General features: G+C 64.4%; 1 protein-coding gene across 5 annotated transcripts in view; it reads left to right on the top strand.

The window, feature by feature from the left end:
- NACC2 (NACC family member 2) overlaps positions 1 to 14905 on the top strand; it is a 69242-nt gene extending 54337 nt beyond the window's left edge. For all 5 annotated transcript variants that reach the window (XM_058693545.1, XM_058693544.1, XM_058693546.1 and 2 more), the window contains 4 exons: positions 9924 to 10088; positions 12360 to 12465; positions 12810 to 12907; positions 14244 to 14905. In XM_058693545.1, the coding sequence (XP_058549528.1) occupies positions 9924 to 10088; positions 12360 to 12465; positions 12810 to 12907; positions 14244 to 14749 (875 nt within the window). In that variant the 3' untranslated portion in view covers positions 14750 to 14905. The remainder of the gene's footprint in view (positions 1 to 9923; positions 10089 to 12359; positions 12466 to 12809; positions 12908 to 14243) is intronic.
- The last annotated feature ends 2915 nt before the right edge of the window (positions 14906 to 17820 follow it).

Here is a 17820-nt window from a genome sequence, read left to right as displayed (position 1 = left end):
GGGCCGCGCGGCTGGCTTCATCCTGTCTCGCACGTTTTCATCGGCACCCACGAAACAGATTTTCTGGTTGTGTTACCGAGTCGCGGTGTTTTCCTCGACCCTTGGCTTGTGCGACGGTGTGTCCCTCAACTTCCAACCACACTTTGGGTTTTCTGGTCATGTTTTTGTTGAAGTTTCCAAATCAAATGCCCCGCGAATTTCATACCGCCTCACTGCTCTGGAATTCGTCAGGAATTGCTTTCTGCCCCAGAATATGTTCCATACGCACTGAAGGAAGCAGCCAGACCGTCAGCTTAATGAACTGCACCCATGATTACGTCGCATCCCACATGCGCCCGCACGGTTGTTCTCGTGTTCCTGCTGGGGTGTCTGTCGCGTGCCCTCAGGTTGGCCCGCCGGCCGCCCCGGTCCGTGGCCGCGGCCGCGCTGTGTCGTCTCCACGCGGCTTCACGATGTGTCGTGGGTTTTGGTGTTTTTGTCCGGGCTTAACAAACCTTCATTGTTTTCTCGCACACAGTCCGGTTCCATCTCGTGTAATCACTGGTGTCTTTGGGTTTCACGTCCCGTCTTTCTAGCGATTTCCCATCCGTCCCCTCTGATCTGTGTTTCTCTATTTTCCCCCTTTCTGGCTGATCAGCCATTTGGTTCTGTTTATTTCCCTTTCTTTTATTATGAGTGTGGGGGCTGCTGTCTTCAGGGTTAGAGAGTCCAACATCCATCTGAGCACGGCCTCCGTCCCGGAGCGTGTTCAGGGCCCGGCCCTCTCCCTCTTAGCTGGGACCTCTCGGTCACCCTGGCTCCCGTGCGCCGCCGGGCCTCCTGGGCTCCCGGGACACGGGGTCATGCTTGCCCCACGTTCCGTGTCTCTTTTGCTCTTTGTGACTCTTGTGTTTCCTTTCTCCGCTTCAGTCTGGATACTTGGCATTCTTTTCCAGGTTGGCATTCCTGTCACCTGCTCTGTTCTGTCTCCTCCAGCGACACCGATCTTCCGTCCAGGGTCTGATCCTTCCCACAGATTCTGGTTTTCTGGTGCAGCTCCCCATTGTGTTGCTACGTTTCCTGCCCTGTCGAGAGCAGGCGCTCCACGGGTGGTGGCCATTGTCTGGGACGGACCACCTTGGGTCTGATCTAATGTCTTTTTGTAAATTGGTTTCTTATTACTCATTTCCCCCTGTTCCTGCTGAGTTCTCGTTGAAGCTCGACACGGTAGGAAGCATCTGGGAGCTCCCGCCAGCGCTCCTCCACAGACGGACGGTCCGTCGTTAGAGGCCTCAGGTGGGAGCCGGCGAGGTGGGAGCCGCGGCTCCCAGGCCACGGCCGGTCCTGGGGTTCCCAGACCGCCTCCTCCCGGCGGGCCCCCGAGTCTGCTATCTCGCACGTGGGCACCACATCCCCGATTTCACCTTTCTTTGGTTTCTGAATCTGGTCCTGCACACATGCTGCTTAGTAGTGGCAGGAAGTTGAGGGGAAGCCGGGCCATCTCCCAGGCCGAGGCCCCTCGAATCTGCACGCTCCAGGCCCGGCTGTCCCTCCCACCCAGCCCTACGGCAGCTGTCCCCTCAGCTCAGGGGCCTGGCCCTGAGACTAATTTTTTTTTTTTTTTTTTTTTTTTTTTAATTTTGAGAGAGAGCCTGCGCAAGCAGGAGGGGCAGAGAGGGAGCGAGAGGGTCCCAAGCAGGTTCCACACTGACAGTGCAGAGCCCGACTCAGGGCTCAAACCCAAGATCGGTGAGACCTTGACCTGAGCCGAAATCAAGAGTCCCACGCTTAACTGACTGAGCTGCCCTGGGGCCCGTTTTTTAATGCAGCTTTTGGAATTGTTCTTGATGGGGGGGGGGGGTCACTCCCCCATTGCCGTACAGGGGTCTCTGGGGCACCTCACAGGTTAAATGCGTTTGTGTGTAGCTGATGTGTGCTAATCATTGTAAAGAGTATAGAAGGTCACACTGGGGAGAGCTGTTCACCCGTTGCTCTGCCTCCTGCCGTCTCCCAGCGGCCTCGCGTCCCGTGTTTTGTCTTCAAGCATAGCCCGTGCGTGCATCTTACATAAACACGGTCCCAGGGCACGCAGAGCCCCACCGTGTTTTCAGGGTGACCAGTGTCACCTGGTGTCACGGACCAGGATCTGTCCAGGCCGTCCACGGTGGACGTCTCAAGTCCGCGGAGCTGACGGAGGACAATGCGGTCAGGCCGGCAGTGCGGGCAGCCGCTGGGTTTGCCGGGACACCAGCTGGGGCCTCGGTGGGGTCTCCCAGGGCCAGACGTGGGTGCTGGACACAAAACCAGCAGACCTGTGGGGTCTGGGGACAGGCAGCATCCATGGCAGGTTTGAGTGGGACTGGCTGAGTCGGATGGGGAGCCTCCCAGAGGAGGTTTGGAATGTTATGAGCCGGGCCCCAGAGGAGCTGCGGCTCAGGGTCGCCCTGGGTGCCGTCCAGGGCTGCAGGGTCAGAGCCTCACGTCCTGTCCGGCCGCTGTGCCTGCGCCTGCCTGCGCACGGGGACCCGGGGACCCTACCTGTGCACGGAGATCGTTCCCGCGTGGGGGTTCCCCCGCAGGGCGTTTGCACACAGTCTCTCCTCAGCGTTTCTGTGTCTGCTCGTAGGTTTCGTTCTTCAGGGCTTTCCCTGCCAGACTTGTTATTTTGTGCCCGATGTGCTGGGATCTCGGTTCTGAGATGCCTTCTGTCCTTCCTTGCCTTTTAGCCCCCGCAAAATAGGGTTCATCTCACAGTCGCTGGGGGACGTGGCTACATTGGTGGCATTTCTGTCTTCACGTGAAAGAGCAGTCATCTGTGACGACCCCCAGCTGCTGATGCTCTGCCCCACCCCTCGGGGCCCAAGTGCGCCTTTCGGAAGGACTCCCTGCCCTGTATCCAGGATGCCAACACGGTTGTGTTCAGACGCATGGGCGCCTTTGTGGGTGTGGCCCTTTCAGAACTGCCCGCCTGGTGGGTGTTGGGGGGGTGCCTCCTGGGGCCCAGCAGCAAGGGGCAGGGCAGGGCAGCGCTGGGCGGGCCACCTGGGCGCTCACGATACACAGCAGCTCCGTCAACCCTCCGTGCCGCCCGACATCACCCACCCCCACCCCATCCCCTGGCGGTCACCGATCTGTTCTCTGTCCCCACACGAGACACTGGGCCGTCTCCAGTCAGGGCATTTGTGAGCAGAGCCGCTGTCCGCATCCTTGCTCAGGGCCCGAGCGGACTGTCTTCATCCCGTTTCCCTGGCTGAGCACCCAGGTGAGGGGGTGCGGCTCCCACACTCAGCCTGTGTTCAGCTTTGGAAGAGCTGTCCAGCCATCCTCTGGAGTGCCCGTGTCCCCTGCCCAGCCATCCCCCGGGGTGCCTGTGTCCCCCTGCCCAGCTGCCTATGGAGTGCCCGTGTCCCCTACCCAGCCATTCCCCGGGGTGCCCGTGTCCCCTACCCACCCATTCCCCGGGATGCCCGTGTCCCCTACCCAGCCGTTCCCCAGAGTGCCTGTGTCCCCCTGCCCAGCCATCCCCCGGGGTGCCTGTGTCCCCCTGCCCAGCCATCCCCCAGGGTGCCCGTGTCCCCTGCCCAGCCATCCCCCGGGGTGCCTGTGTCCCCCTGCCCAGCCATCCCCCAGGGTGCCCGTGTCCCCTGCCCAGCCATCCTCTGGAGTGCCCGTGTCCCCTGCCCAGCCGCCTATGGAGTGCCTGTGTCCCCCTGCCCAGCCGTCCCCCGGGGTGCCCGTGTCCCCCTGCCCAGCCATCCCCCAGGGTGCCCGTGTCCCCTACCCACCCGTCCCCCAGGATGCCCGTGTCCCCTGCCCAGCCATCCTCTGGAGTGCCCATGTCCCCCTGCCCAGCCGTCCTCTGGAATGCCTGTATCCCCTGCCCAGCCGTCCTCTGGAGTGCCCGTGTCCCCTGCCCAGCCGCCTATGGAGTGCCTGTGTCCCCCTGCATAGCCGTCCCCCGGGGTGCCCGTGTCCCCCTGCCCAGCCGTCCCCCGGGGTGCCCGTGTCCCCCTGCCCAGCCGTCCCCCGGGGTGCCCATGTCCCCTGCCCAGCCATCCCCCGGGGTGCCTGTGTCCCCCTGCCCAGCCATCCCCCAGGGTGCCCGTGTCCCCTGCCCAGCCATCCTCTGGAGTGCCCGTGTCCCCTGCCCAGCCGCCTATGGAGTGCCTGTGTCCCCCTGCCTAGCCGTCCCCTGGGGTGCCCGTGTCCCCCTGCCCAGCCATCCCCCAGGGTGCCCATGTCCCCTACCCACCCGTCCCCCAGGATGTCCGTGTCCCCTACCCAGCCGTTCCCCAGAGTGCCTGTGTCCCCCTGCCCAGCCATCCCCCGGGGTGCCCGTGTCCCCTGCCCAGCCATCCTCTGGAGTGCCCGTGTCCCCTACCCAGCCATTCCCCGGGATGCCCGTGTCCCCTACCCAGCCGTTCCCCAGAGTGCCTGTGTCCCCCTGCCCAGCCATCCCCCGGGGTGCCCGTGTCCCCTGCCCGGCCATCCTCTGGAGTGCCCGTGTCCTCTACCCAGCCATTCCCCGGGATGCCCGTGTCCCGTACCCAGCCGTTCCCCGGCGTGCCCGTGTCCCCTGCCCAGCCATCCTCTGGAGTGCCCATGTCCCCTGCCCAGCCATCCCCCGGGGTGCCTGTGTCCCCCTGCCCAGCCATCCTCTGGAGTGCCCGTGTCCCCTGCCCAGCCATCTCCCGGGTTGCCCGTGTCCCCTGCCCAGCCATCCCCCGGAGTGCCTGTGTCCCCCTGCCCAGCTGCCTATGGAGTGCCCGTGTCCCCTACCCAGCCATCCCCCGGGATGCCCGTGTCCCCTACCCAGCCGTTCCCCGGGGGTGCCCGTGTCCCCCTGCCCAGCCGTCCCCCGGGGTGTCTGTGTCCCCCTGTGCACTGTGGCTGGGGACCAGCGCCCAGTGGCCACCCCTCGCCCCACCCGGGCCGCAAGCTCAGCCGCACCGTGCGTGTGGAGTGGTGTCTCCATGTGGTTTTATGTGCAGTTTCCGGTGGCCAACGTGGCTGCCTCTTCAGTGCCGGTGTGCCGTCTGTGTGTTCTCTCACCAAGCACCTGTTTGGATCTTTTGCCCATTTTAAAGATCGAGTTGTCCGTTTTCTGGCTGTCGGGCGTTGAGAGCCGCTGCGGGTTCTCAGCACAAATCGCCTGTCGGGTGCAGGCCTGCCGGCTGGGGCCGCTGTCTTTGCGGGAGGCTTTCCCTTCCGTAGGGTCCCGCTAATCAGGCCATTCCGTCACGGGCTGTGCTTTCGGGGTCGTGTGTAAGCTTTTCGCCGAACCCGAGTTCACGAAGATTCTCTTCTGGAAGTTTTGTAGTTCTGTGTTTTACACGAGGTCCCGGGTCATCTTTGTCAATTTCCGCGTCAGGCGTGAGGCTCAGATCAAGGGCGGCTTCACTTTTGTGATCTGTCCGTGCCTGGCTGCTTCCTCTGCACCACGTGCCGAAGCAGCTGTCACCTCCCCCGTTGAGTGGCGAGCGAACCTTTGTCACAACTCAGCCGAGCGTGTCTGTGCCGGCCTGTTTCCGTGCTGTGGACCGCGTGTCCCTTCGCTTGCCCGCACGTACCGTTACGATTGGTTTATAGTGAGTTGAAAGTGGGTAGTGTGACCGGCCTTTTTCTTTCCGTTTGGCTTTAAGTTGTGTTTTCCGATATAATCAAGGACTAGGGGTTCGATTTCTTATTGTGCCATTTTAACAAATGACACCTTCTCTGAGTGTCCCCTTCCTTGTCCCCACACCTCCGCGCGCAACCTCCCAGGGGCTCGGTCACCTGCTGGCGGCCACACACATTGGTGGGGGCTCCCTGCCAAGGGTGGGGGCTGCCTAGGCCATCTCCGAGGGGCCGCCGGAGACACCCTGTGCATCTGGGGACAGGAACAGAGGCCACACCGTTGGGGCGTGGCGATGCACCGGCATCCCGTGGGCTGGGGACTCTGTGTGTCTTGTTCGGGGAGAGAGTCCAGCGCGTTCTCCAGGTTCCCAGTCAGTGACCCACAGGAGGGTGAGAAGGTGCAGGGACGGAGGTCAGTGACCCTCCCGGGGTCCCTGCAGGCCTGCGTCACCAGCGCTGCCTTCTATCCGGGCTTAACAGACTGCGAAACGAGGACCACGGCCCTCGTCTCCCACAGAGGCCTTTCATTCTTTCAAGAGAATCGTGTTGTTGGGCTGGAATATCGTGACGCAGGATTTGCCGTGACAGCTGTTGCTGAGGGCACAGTTCGGGGGCGTCGGGCACACTCACGCTGCCGTGTAGCCGTCCCCTCCGCCCATCCCCAGGAGTGTCCGTCTTCCCAGACCGAACTCGGTCCCGTGACACACCGACCACCCTGCCCCCCGTGCTGTCTGTCTCTGGGTCCGACTCCTCTCGGCCCCACAGCCAGTGGAATCTGACGGGACTTGTCCTTCTGTGCTGGTTTCCTCTCACCCAGCACGATGTCCTCGCCAGCTGGATTCATGCAGCGTCACCGAGTCAGGGAGCAGCTGGGTCCCTTCTTGGTGCCCAGAGTCCCTGGCGGGTCCACCCATGAGTCCTGTGTCCACAGTTACAGTTTGCTCTGTCCGGTGATCCGAGGGAAACTCTGCCTGTCCTTGGTTGCGGCTGCCCCTTTGGCCCAGATCAGCTACTGTTCCGGATCATTCCGTAGAGGCCTTTTCACCGGGACTCACCTTTCCTACAGGGAGAGCAATTACTCACCTCTCGGGACAAACACCTAACTGCTCTTCACTTTCATGTCCTTCTCTCCAAATTCCACGGGCCCAAAATATTCAGAGCCCACGGTCCTGGAGACTGGAGCTGTTGCTGGTTGAAAACGAGGCCGTTGACGGTGAGGGTGGTGGTTCCGCCGCGGTGGCCAGTCCCCGAGTGACCTCAGTGTGATCCGTGGGTCCGTCTGCGGGCTGCCGTGTCCCTGCCCACAGCCCACCGAGGGGCCTCCCGCCAGCCCCGCAGTCAGGGACGCCTGTCCGAAGGCCACGGGGACTCGTGAGGGGCCCCGTGCACGCTCTCCCAGGCTCCCAGAACCTGGTTGTAAGCTGCCCCCTCCTCTCCCTAGGAGGAGGAGACTTGGGGCCCGGGGCAGGGGCAGGGGCAGGGGCAGGGAAGGCTTTGGGAGCACCTTTCCAGATGAGCCACCACGCGGGTTCGGGTATTTTTAGCTGGCGCAGTATCCGGCGCTAGGCAGAGCAGAAATAGAAGAGGCTGTTCTGGGTGTTCTGGATCTGCTGGTCTCTGGCTCTCTGGAGCTGGGCTGGGGGCCGGGGGCGGGGGGCCGGGGGCCAGGGGCTGAGGCGGGGGTCCGGGGGTGGGGGCTGGGGTGGGGGGCGGGGGCAGGGGGCTGGTGGCCGGGGTTGGGGGGCTGGGGGCTGGGGGTGGGGGGCGGGGACTGGTGGCCGCGGTTGGGGGGTAGGGGGCTGGGGGCCGGGGGCCGGGGGTGGGGGGGCAGGGGCGGGGGCTGGGGGCCGGGGGTGGGGGGCGGGGACTGGTGGCCGCGGTTGGGGGGTAGGGGGCTGGGGGCCGGGGGCCAGGGGTGGGGGGCAGGGGCGGGGGCCAGCCCTGGGGGGGGGGTTGGGGGGGCAGGGGTTGGGGTGGGGGGCTGGGGCTGGCGCTGGGGCGGGTCGGGGGGCAGGCGAGAGGAGTGGAAACAACTTCTGCTGTTTGGAGAAACACGGCAGGCTGCGTTGTGGACGCCGTTATTTCTGTTGGTGAGCGCTCTTTATGTAAATGCCGCGGCGCTGGCTTTGGCTCTGCGTCTGCGTGTGTAATCACAGCAGGCCGTGGGGGGGGGCGGGGGCGGGTAATTATGTTTTAAAATACCACCCGGGTTGTTTTTCCTGTGCTCCCTGAGCCCCCGGGTATGCCAGGTTTGGAAGGTTCTCTGTTGCTCTCTGCTCATCTGCCCCCACCCGCGTTCCCCACACACACCTGGTGGGAGGTGCCTCCCGTTCCCCAGAGCGATTGCCCCCCCCCCCACTTGAGCCCTGATCTGGGGGGGGGGGGGGGTGCTGGGCACTGGAGCCCAGCCTGCCTTCTCCCGAGGGGCTCTCCTGTGGCTCCAGGAGGCCGGCCCCCACCACCGCCCCGACGGGAGCTTGAGGCTGCAGGGTTCTGGCCGCCTGGGGGTGAGGGTCTGCCCAAGACGTTTCCTTGCCACCCTACCCCCTTTGCAGCAGCCCCCGTGTGGCTTTCCCAGGTCTGTGGCCCGGCCCAACCTGGCACCTGCCACAGTGAGGCCAGGTGCTGAATTTTCCTGTGACCCCCTAAGCGGGGATGGGTCACAATGCTGAAGGGACAGGACCACTGCTCCAGCCTGAGTGGCCAGGTGTCCCCGCCTGGAGCCTGATGGAGAGCAGGTTCCAGCCTGGCCCTGCCCTCCAGGTATCTGGGCACTACAAGGTTGGACAGCCACCCCGCTCTGGCCCAGGAGCCGCTAAGGCTGCTACAGAGAACTGCTGTCCTTGACCATGAGGGCCCAACCCTGAGTGACCCTCTGAGCAGCCCGAGGCCCTTGCCGGCATGCAGACCTTGCCCCCGTGTCTGGGTGGCTGAGGGCGGTCTGGGCCGTGCTCTCTGCCAGCTGTGTGGGGGAGTCCCCTGCCCCGGACCAGCTGTGATTTCTCAGTGACAGCAGCTGGCCGGGAGCAGGTGGCCCTCCTGGGAGGTGACCCAGAGTGGCCCGTGTGCTGGGGACACAGGGTGAGGGAGGCGGGGTGAAGCATGCCGGGCTGATGGCAGCATGTGCGTGGCGGGGGGCTTTGCCCTGGAGCCCTGCCCCGCGCAGAGGCCCTTCGCTGACCCTGTGGTGAGCGTGCGGCTTGTGTGGCTGCTGGGGTGGGGGGGCAAGGAGACCAGGGGGCTGCAGGGAGATGGGGGAGGATGTGGGGCTGGACTTGGGGGCACCTGCTTAAGGGGTCTTGGGCCACAAGGCCTGGTGGGGCTCGGTCCTCTCCACCACGGGAGCCTCCCTGTGGCGTCTCTCCCCACCCAGCCTGGCCACCCGATGAGCCCCCGACGGGGCATCCCCTGAGGGCCTCTCCTCCTCGGCCCCCCAGCACCTGGACGGCACTCGGTGTGGCTGGTGCCCAGTAGACTCGAGCCCCCACCCCGGCCTTGAGAGACCTGTGTCCCAGCCAGGGGAGGGTGGAGGGTGGGGCCTCGGGAGGGAGGGGAGGGGAGGGGGGGGGGACAGTGGCCTTGACGTCCAGCTGCTGTTATGCTCCTGTGTGGCTTGGGGACATCAGAGTGGGCTCAGCCCCTGCCCCGTCGTAGCTGCAGGTTCGGCGAGCTCAGGGGCCCCTGACTGTCAGCTGGCAGTGGTTTGTCAGGAGCATTCCCAGACCACCTGGAGGGCTGGAGGTGCCCTGGGTGCCCTGCCCGACAGTGCCACTGCCCAGCTTTACTGCTGGCAGGTACTTACGGAACTGTCTCTCGTCCCGGCAGCATGGCACAGCCTCCGGGAAGTGCCCACTGGCAGGCAGAGGCCCTGTGTGCCCCCACCTGTGGAATGGGACCGCCCCCAGCCATCAGGCCAGGGGCACAGTGCAGGCCCTATGCGCTCCAGGCCTGCACTCCACCCGGCAGAGTGCCCGATGAGACCTCGGGGCCAGCCCGGCTGCCCTCCGACCAGCCCCTTGCACATGCCGTCCTGAGCCCCCCGTCCTGCCTGATCTGCAGGCCTGTGTCTGGTGGGCACCTCCCGGGCCCTCGTAGCTTGTTCACAGGTCTGGGTGGGCATCCCTCCCTGCCTTCTTCCGTTCGCTTCTCCACTCTGGTCCTTCCCGCAGAGGTCAGGGTGAGGTGGGCAGGGAGAGAGTGGGGAGGGCAACGAGGCAGGGAGGGAGCCGTCGAGCCCATCGTGGAGGGTCTGACCCGAGCCTGGCTGGGCAGGATGTCCGTCGCCGCGCCTGAGAGCACCCCTAACCGGATCGGGTCTGTGTCCGCAGTGCAAGAGAAGCCAGAACCCATGCCGCTGGAGAGCCGCTCCTGTGTCCTCATCCGCCGCGACCTGGTGGCGCTGCCCGCCAGCCTCATCAGCCAGATCGGGTACCGCTGTCACCCCAAGCTCTACTCAGAAGGGGACCCTGGCGAGAAGCTAGAGCTGGTGGCAGGTGAAGTGCCCCTCGCCGCCCCGTCCATTGTGTGCAGATGCCCTCGTGTATCTCCTTTCCCTCAGAGCTCTGAACAATGTACGCATCACTGATCGGTCAAAAAAAAAAAAAAAAAAAAAAAAAAAAAAAAAAGAACACCTCAAATTTCCTCTAATTTCCTCTTAGGAGAATGTGTCAGTAAGAGGAGTCATTCAATTGAATTAATTTAGCATTTTGATTGAATCCCCTGGGCTGGTCGCGCATCCGATTGGCAGGGGCTGCAATCGCGATTGTGTTTTAATTTAGGTGGCAGATAAAACCAAATCGAATACAGCGCACGGGCCCCCCTCCCCCACGTCCCAGAGCGCCCCATCGCTGCGCTGACGGGTAGCGACCGGAGGCTCCAGACGCAGGTCCGAGTCAGAAACGGAATTCTGCCAAAGCGAACGACACAGTAGAGTCCGAAAGCCCATTAGGGCCTGGTGCCTTTGTCAGAAATACTTATCTTTTCAACGTTAGGGTGCATCTGGCCTCGCAGGCCCCTCGTAGATTTCTTTTTTTTTTTTTTTTTTTTCCCAACGTTTTTTATTTATTTTGGGGACAGAGAGAGACAGAGCATGAACGGGGGAGGGGCAGAGAGAGAGGGAGACACAGAATCGGAAACAGGCTCCAGGCTCCGAGCCGTCGGCCCGGAGCCCGACGCGGGGCTCGAACTCACGGACCGCGAGATCGTGACCTGGCTGAAGTCGGATGCTCAACCGACTGCGCCACCCAGGCACCCCTATTTCTAAAGCTCTTCACAGGGAAGACGGAAGACGCTGCCGTCACCCTCGGTGGGGAGGTGGAGCCACTTGTCCCCCTCGCTAGGGAGGTGGAGCCATTTTCCAGGAGTCTCCTGCTTGGCCGGGGGAGCCCCTAACAGGCTGGCCAGGACCCATGGGCTCCTTCCCTCCCTCCGGTGCTGGCGTGGACCTTCTGTGAGCTTCTGCCCCGCCCCCTCCCCCCCCCCCCCCCCCCCAGTCCTGTTGGGCACTCCTGACCACCACGCCCTGGGCAGCATCATAGGGTTCTGCCTGAGCTGTCCCCTCTGCTGGGAGCCACTGTCCAAACAGGCAACCTTAGAACAGGGCAGAGAGGGGTGGCTTTGCCTTTCAGCTAACAGCCTGTCTGTCGGGGTTGGGGGTTGGGGGCGGGGGCCAGGCCTGGGCACCATCCCTGGCCCACCGCAAGTTGGATATCAGGTTCCCAGGCCCCACTGTGTCCCAGCCCCCCTTTACAGGTTTCCCCACAACGAGGGGGTGTCCCCCGTGTGGCTCAGAGTGACCTGCTCTGCTGTTGGGTTGGAGCCTCTGCAGACGTGAGCAGGGTGGCCCTCAGGGACACCTGGCATGCTGTGGCTGAGGACCGTCAGGCCACACTGACCCGACGCCCCCGGCGGTGGTCTCCATCCAGAATCACGTGTCTGTTTAAACAGTGGGCCCAGGCTCCCCCGGAGACCTGGCCCGTGGAGGGAAGCCAGCCCCAGGCCGCCCAGCTGGGGACCCACACGCAAGAACACCTCCTGTGTCTTCCTTCCACCCTGCCCCCCGAGAAAGGAGCCCCCCCCCCCCCCGCTCTTGTCTTTTTCACAAGATTCAGCACCTGGTCTGTGACAGCTGGGGTCATAGAGGCCTGAAGGAGGCTTCGGGAGGCCCCAGAGCCCGTTGGGGTTTACCGCACTGTTGTCTCAGGGGGTCGGGGGCACCGTCCGGTGCCGGCTCCTTTCTCCACAAGCAGCGTCCGTTAAATGGAGGCCACCCCACGCTCTGGGCATTGTGTCCTCTGCTGGCTTGGCCCACGCCCTGCTGGGCCCCTGGGCCTTGCTAGGTTTCTTTGGGGTAAACAGTACCATGTGGGCTCACTGCCCCCACCCCTGCCCTGGGCTGGCGGCGCCCCTCCCCCCACAGGCACAGGGCCGGGTGACCTCCAGAACTCCAGGCCCCAGCGCTGCCCGAGGTGCTTTGGTTTTGGGGAAGGGGTAGAGAGGCGAGGAGCGTTGCCCAAACCCTAGGCTGAGCAGAGAAACCCCCTGAGGCTGCCAGGGTGATCTGGGGACACGTGGCCAAGGCTGCCTCCTCCAGGTGACAGGGCACGCCCTGGGGTGCTGCACCCAGAAGTCAGGCGGCCTTGCGCCGCTCCCCACACCCCCTGCGCACCTGCTCTGGCCCCAGGAGCCTCCCGGGGAGGTCCTGGCCTTGGGCTGTGTGGGTGGTGAGGCCGAGCGCCTCACTCTTCTGTGTCTGGTGGTCACAGGCTCTGGCGTCTACATCACACGAGGTCAGCTGATGAACTGCCACCTCTGCGCGGGGGTGAAGCACAAGGTCTTGCTGAGACGGCTCCTCGCCACCTTCTTTGACAGGTGGGTCCCTGGGCAGGCGCAGAAGCCTCGAGGGTCTCCGGTGGCTGACGCCTCTCGTGTGTGAGGCCCCCCACCTTACTGACTTCACACTTGGGTGTCCGCCCGGGGACTGTGGAGGTGAGGGAGGGGGGGCCTGGGGTCTGGGGAGGGCTGTGGACCACCCCCCCTCTAAAACAAAGACCTACGTGCTTCACTTCATGGGTGGGTCAGAAGGTGGCGGGCCTGTTCCCCACCCCTGCACCCTTGGAAGTCAGGAGCGGCACAAGGCGGGGGGCAGGTAGACTTCTGGGTGGGAAAGCCCCATTCCCGTGGCACCTCTGACTACCCCTCCCCCCCACCGCCAGGAACACACTGGCCAACAGCTGTGGCACCGGCATCCGATCGTCCACTAGTGACCCAAGCCGCAAGCCTCTGGACAGCCGGGTCCTGAACGCTGTGAAGCGTAAGTGGACGGGGTCTCCCGGGTCGGGGGCGCAGGAGCGGCGGGGTCCCCCGGGGACCTCAGCCGGGGTGGGCGGCCTCTCCCCGGCACCAGGCTGGCCTTACAGGGCTGGGGGGAAAGAGAAAAGAACAGCTCTCAGGAGCCAGGTCTCGAGGTGCTAACGTTCTTGGTAGGTTTCCAAGCATGATGGATTCAGCTGCGTGCGAAACTATTTTAATATGTGAAATAGATCTAATTTTCCTTTTTGAACAAAACCCCTTATTTACATTTCGAGGTTATTTTGAGCCTTTGCCATCTGCTTGCTGGCTCCTGCCTCCCGCTCCTGGGCGCGTGGGGGCGGAGCCGGTCCATCTCCGCAGCCGACTGCTGCCCCCCGGCCCCAGCCCCGGCCTCGGGAGGAGCCCACCCGCTCCCATCGGGCCAGACGGGCCGAGAGCCGGCCCTCCTGCGGCCGTCGGCTCACGAGACACTGTCTTATTTCCTTGCTTGGAAAACATCTCTTGTGAGGCTAATTCTGTTTTAGAGCAAAGAGGGGCCTTTGTGGTGGATAATGGGAGTCCCAAAGCGTGCAGTGCCAGTGGGGCTCCGGGAAGAGGCCAGGAGGTGTGCGGCCGATGCTGGTGTGAGGGGCTCGCCCTGGGGACCTGGCTCTGGCTCCCAGGTGGCTTGCAGAGCGGGGTCCTGTGGCTCCCAGTGGAGGACCAAGGAGAGGCTCGGCACCGTTTTCAGTGATGACGGATGCGGCCACCGGGGCTCACTTCCTCCCGGCTCGGGCTGGGCCGGGGGAAGGTGCTGACCGGCTCCGCCTCGCTCCTTGTCCAGACTGTGAGGAAGCGCCTCTGATTAGCAGGTGCCGAGGGCTGCCTGCCCTCCCTGCCCCGACTCCCCTTCTGGCCAGGGCAGGGTTACCCATCAGGCTTGTCTGAGCAGGTCTGGGACCCAGGGTGGGTGGGGCAGCGATAAATGAGGCCCAGAGATGCCAGGGACCTGCCCAAGGCCACACAGCCAGTGGGTGCTCGGGGAGGTACCACGGCCTTGTGTCCCGATGCCAGTTGTCCCGAGGGAGCAGGGCAGGGTCTCCAGGACTGAGTGGAGAGAAGGGTGACCCCCTGTCCTCAGGCTGAGGCCAGAAGAGGCCTGGGTGGCCATGACGTCTCTGGAGGCCCCCAGCCATGCCCCCACTGGCTCAGGAGCGGCCACTCCAGCAAATAAGTGCCCTGACCCCGGGGCTGTGGGGCCCCTCGGGAGGCGGGAGTCACCCTGACCCCGGGGCTGGTGGGGCCCCTCGGGAGGCGGGGGTCACTCAGCCCGTGCCCCCGCGCCCCTGTGCTCGCAGTGTACTGCCAGAACTTCGCCCCCAGCTTCAAGGAGAGTGAGATGAACGTGATCGCGGCGGACATGTGTACCAACGCCCGCCGCGTGCGCAAGCGCTGGCTGCCCAAGATCAAGTCCATGCTGCCCGAGGGCGTGGAGATGTACCGCACGGTCATGGGCTCCTCCGCCGCCGGCCCGCCCCTCGACCCCGACTTCCCGCCCGCCGCGGCGCAGGTGTTCGAGCAGCGCATCTACGCGGAGCGGCGGGCCGACGCCGCCACCATCGTGGCTCTGAGGACTGACGCCGTGAATGTCGACCTGAGCGCCGCCAACAACCCCGCGTTCGAGGCCGGCGAGGAGGCGGACGGGGCGGGCTCCGTCATCCAGGAGGTGGCCGCGCCCGAGCCGCCGCCCGCGGCCGCCCAGAGCCCCTCGCAGCCCTTCGAGCAGGGCGGCACCAGCTCCAGCCGGCCGCAGACGCCCGCGGCGGCCCGGAGACAGGAGGCGTCCTACGCAGGGACCTTGTAGAGGAGCCGCCGGCCCGCGGGACGGTTTTCCAGCTGCTTGCATGCGTTACTAATACAACAAATGTGATCAAGCCACTTACCTACGGAACTGCTACTGTTGCCTGAAAAAAATGTGATTTTTATCCTGCTTGTATTTAAAGTTGATGAAGGAAACACACGCATTCGATATACTGTAAGGACGAGTCCGCTGGTGACCTCGCGAGGAAGGTCCCAGGGCCCCTTTTGATATCTGCGAGGTTAGCCTCCAGGCTGTGGCCCCGCCGCCCGCCCCACCCCCACCCCCACCCCCACCCCCACCCCCACCCCTCGCGGGGGCGGGGACGGGGACGAGAGCCTGGGGGAGGGGAGGGGGGGAGTCCGCCTGCCCTGCCTCCCTGCCCTGCCCGCCCCCTCTGCCCAGGGGGCCTGGGGTGTGGGGCCCGCGCCCCCTGACACTCACTGCTCACCCCCCTGGGGCCAGGGGCCAGGGCTGGGCCCCCGGGGGCCAAACTCCTCTGGTTTTCCTTCTTCCTGAGACTCGGGGGTCAGGCCTTCCGGGTCCACTGTGTGCGTGGGGTGTGGGAGCGCGTGAGGGCGTGTGTGCGTGTGCGTGTGTGTTTGAGCGTGTGCGGGGGCAGCGGGATGGGCCGCCCACAGGAGGAGGCAGGGTTCCGGCATCTCTGTCCTCCCACCCTGTGCCCGTGGGCTCCCCTGGTCCCCCAGCTCCTTGGTCCTTGGTGCACCGGGGCCCCACAGGCTGGGCCAGCTGCCATGAGCGCCCGCGGCTCCCGCCCGGCCACCTGCCATCCTGTGGGGCGCGGCCACGGCCCTGGTGCCGCCCCACAGCCCTCAGCCACGTTGGGATTACGTTTGTCTGTTTATTTGTTTTTGTCTTAATTCAGATCTATTTCATGTATGGTTTGAAAATTTTCAGACCCAAAAGAGCAAAAAATTAGGGAGGATTTGGTGTCCCTGCCTCCAACCCACTGTGGCTGGGGGCTGGGTCATCTGTATCCGGGCCCCGCCCGGCCCTGGGTCCCACCTCCCTCCTGTGCAGAGCAGGGCCGTAGCAGGGAGAAGCAGCCGGGGCAAGTGACACAGGAGGGTGCTGCGGGCCCTGCCTGGGAGGAGGCAGAGGCCAGGCCAGGCCGGGCTGGAGCGGTCCCCGTTTTGTGCTTCAAACCCTGGGGTGTGCGCCTCTGCGGCTGTGGGTGTGCGGGGGCGGGGGGAGCCTTAGGGGTGCGGTCTGGAATGCACGGCAGGGTGCACGGAAGAAGGGCCCCTAGAAGTTGCTGGAAGGCTCACTTTGAAGTTGAGTTGCTGTGTTTTGGTGAGGGAGGGCACGGGCTGCATAGAGCACTCAGGTGGCCACTTTGTCCGGGGGCTTCCTTCCTTCCGAGTCCCAGGCAGCGGTTAGGCCAGACCCGAGACACCCCTCGGTTTTCCGGACCTGAAGGGGTCTGTTGGACCCCTCCCCTTCCCTCGCACTCTCCCCGCCCCCGACTGGGTGCAGAATAGGCCCACCTGCCTGCGTGTGCCTGTAGGTGTCCCTGCCCGGGACCCACAGAGCTGAGCCTCCCCCAGCTGCGGGCGGCCTGCAGGGGCTTAGGCCCCTTTCCACGGAGGGTCCTACTGACTGCTGCCCTGTGTGGAGAGGCCCTGGGGGAGGCTTAGGGAGGGGGCTCCCTGCACGGAGCCTCCAGCCTCCTCCAGCCGGCCCAGACATGTGCCCACCCTCCAGAAAGATCTGATGGCTCCCGGAAGAGGGGTGGGGGGACCTTGGGCAGGCACGGGGGAGCTGATCGCAGCCCCTGTGCCCCAGACCAGAGTGGTCCGGGCCTGGAGGTTGGGGCCCCGAACCCACCGCCTGGCCCCGAGATACGCCTCTCTCTCTGCCTCCTTCTCCCCCCGACTTGGGCCCAGGTGGGGTTGGCTCTGTGTGGGCCCCTCAGGACCTGGCCCTCCTGGGACTGCGAGAAGGCCTCCCCCCAGCATCCTCAGGCGGCCCCTGGGGGGTGGGGGTGGGGATGGGTAAGGCTGACCCCCATCCCCCCATCCCCCCATCCCCCCTGCAGCTCCCCTTCCTCACCCCAATGTGCACTTTAATTTGACCATCCCTGAGGACCCTGGGGAGACGGCCAGCCCGCCCCGGCCGTCAGCAGAAGGGCTCCCTCGCTCTCCCTCTCTCCCCTCCGGTCCAGAGTGGGAGCGGCCCCCGACCCGAGGCCAGGTCACGCAGGGGTGCACTGGCCCGGTGGGGGCAGTGGCGCCTGCACAGAGAAGGCCTGACCGCCACTCAGGCCAGCACAATGTCCCGCGACCTCTGTCCCCTAATTGTTTATAACCGCCGTCTGTTTTGTTGTTCTGGGTAAGGAAGGCAAGAGCTATATATAGGTAAAACTTTAATACTTCAATGTGAATGGGTTCTGAGCTCCCCCTGTGCCCCGGGCGGGCCAGGCCGAGCGTTTTGCACTAATGTGTCCCGCGGTGGACGTGGGTCCGGAGCGTTTGCAGACGGGCATGGCTGATGATTGTATCTGCCGGGGCGCTCCCTCCGCGTCCTGAATGTTCCGCGGGGCGGGCGGCGGCGGGCCCGGGCTCGGAGGGGCCTTCCAGAGTGCCTTAGCATCTTCCAATCATTTTTCCCAAGGAAAACCAATTAAGAAAACCGGACCCTCCCCCTCCTCTGTTTACAAGACGGCTAATTCCTGTCCCGTGAGCGTGACCCTGACTCACCCAGACCCTGTAGACCGAGAGACAAGCCACTCAGTATTTATGACATTTCTGCACCTTTACTCCCAAGCTTGACTATTAGCAATATGCATACACTATGTAGAGTCTATTATAGAGCTAAGTTAGACCCGCGCCTTTTTGAGGAGGAGAGAAGGGACTGGACCCCGTCAGAGCGGACGTGGCGGGCAGCCGGCTGGGCGCCCATCCTCCCCCGGCGGACGGGCTGTGCCACAGGAGGCAGCTGGGACGGAGTGCAAAAGGTCCAGGAGAAGGGACGGGTAGATGTGACAGATACTGTGAGCTGGCGGGGCCCCCCCGGCCTGGCCGGGGCGCCTCAGTACTTGAATTCTGTCTTGTTTT

Source organism: Neofelis nebulosa, chromosome 12, assembly GCF_028018385.1.
Source record: "Neofelis nebulosa isolate mNeoNeb1 chromosome 12, mNeoNeb1.pri, whole genome shotgun sequence".
Classification (NCBI taxonomy): domain Eukaryota; kingdom Metazoa; phylum Chordata; class Mammalia; order Carnivora; family Felidae; genus Neofelis; species Neofelis nebulosa.
Note: the sequence above shows the minus strand (reverse complement) of the source record. Positions and strands in the feature narration are given on the sequence as shown.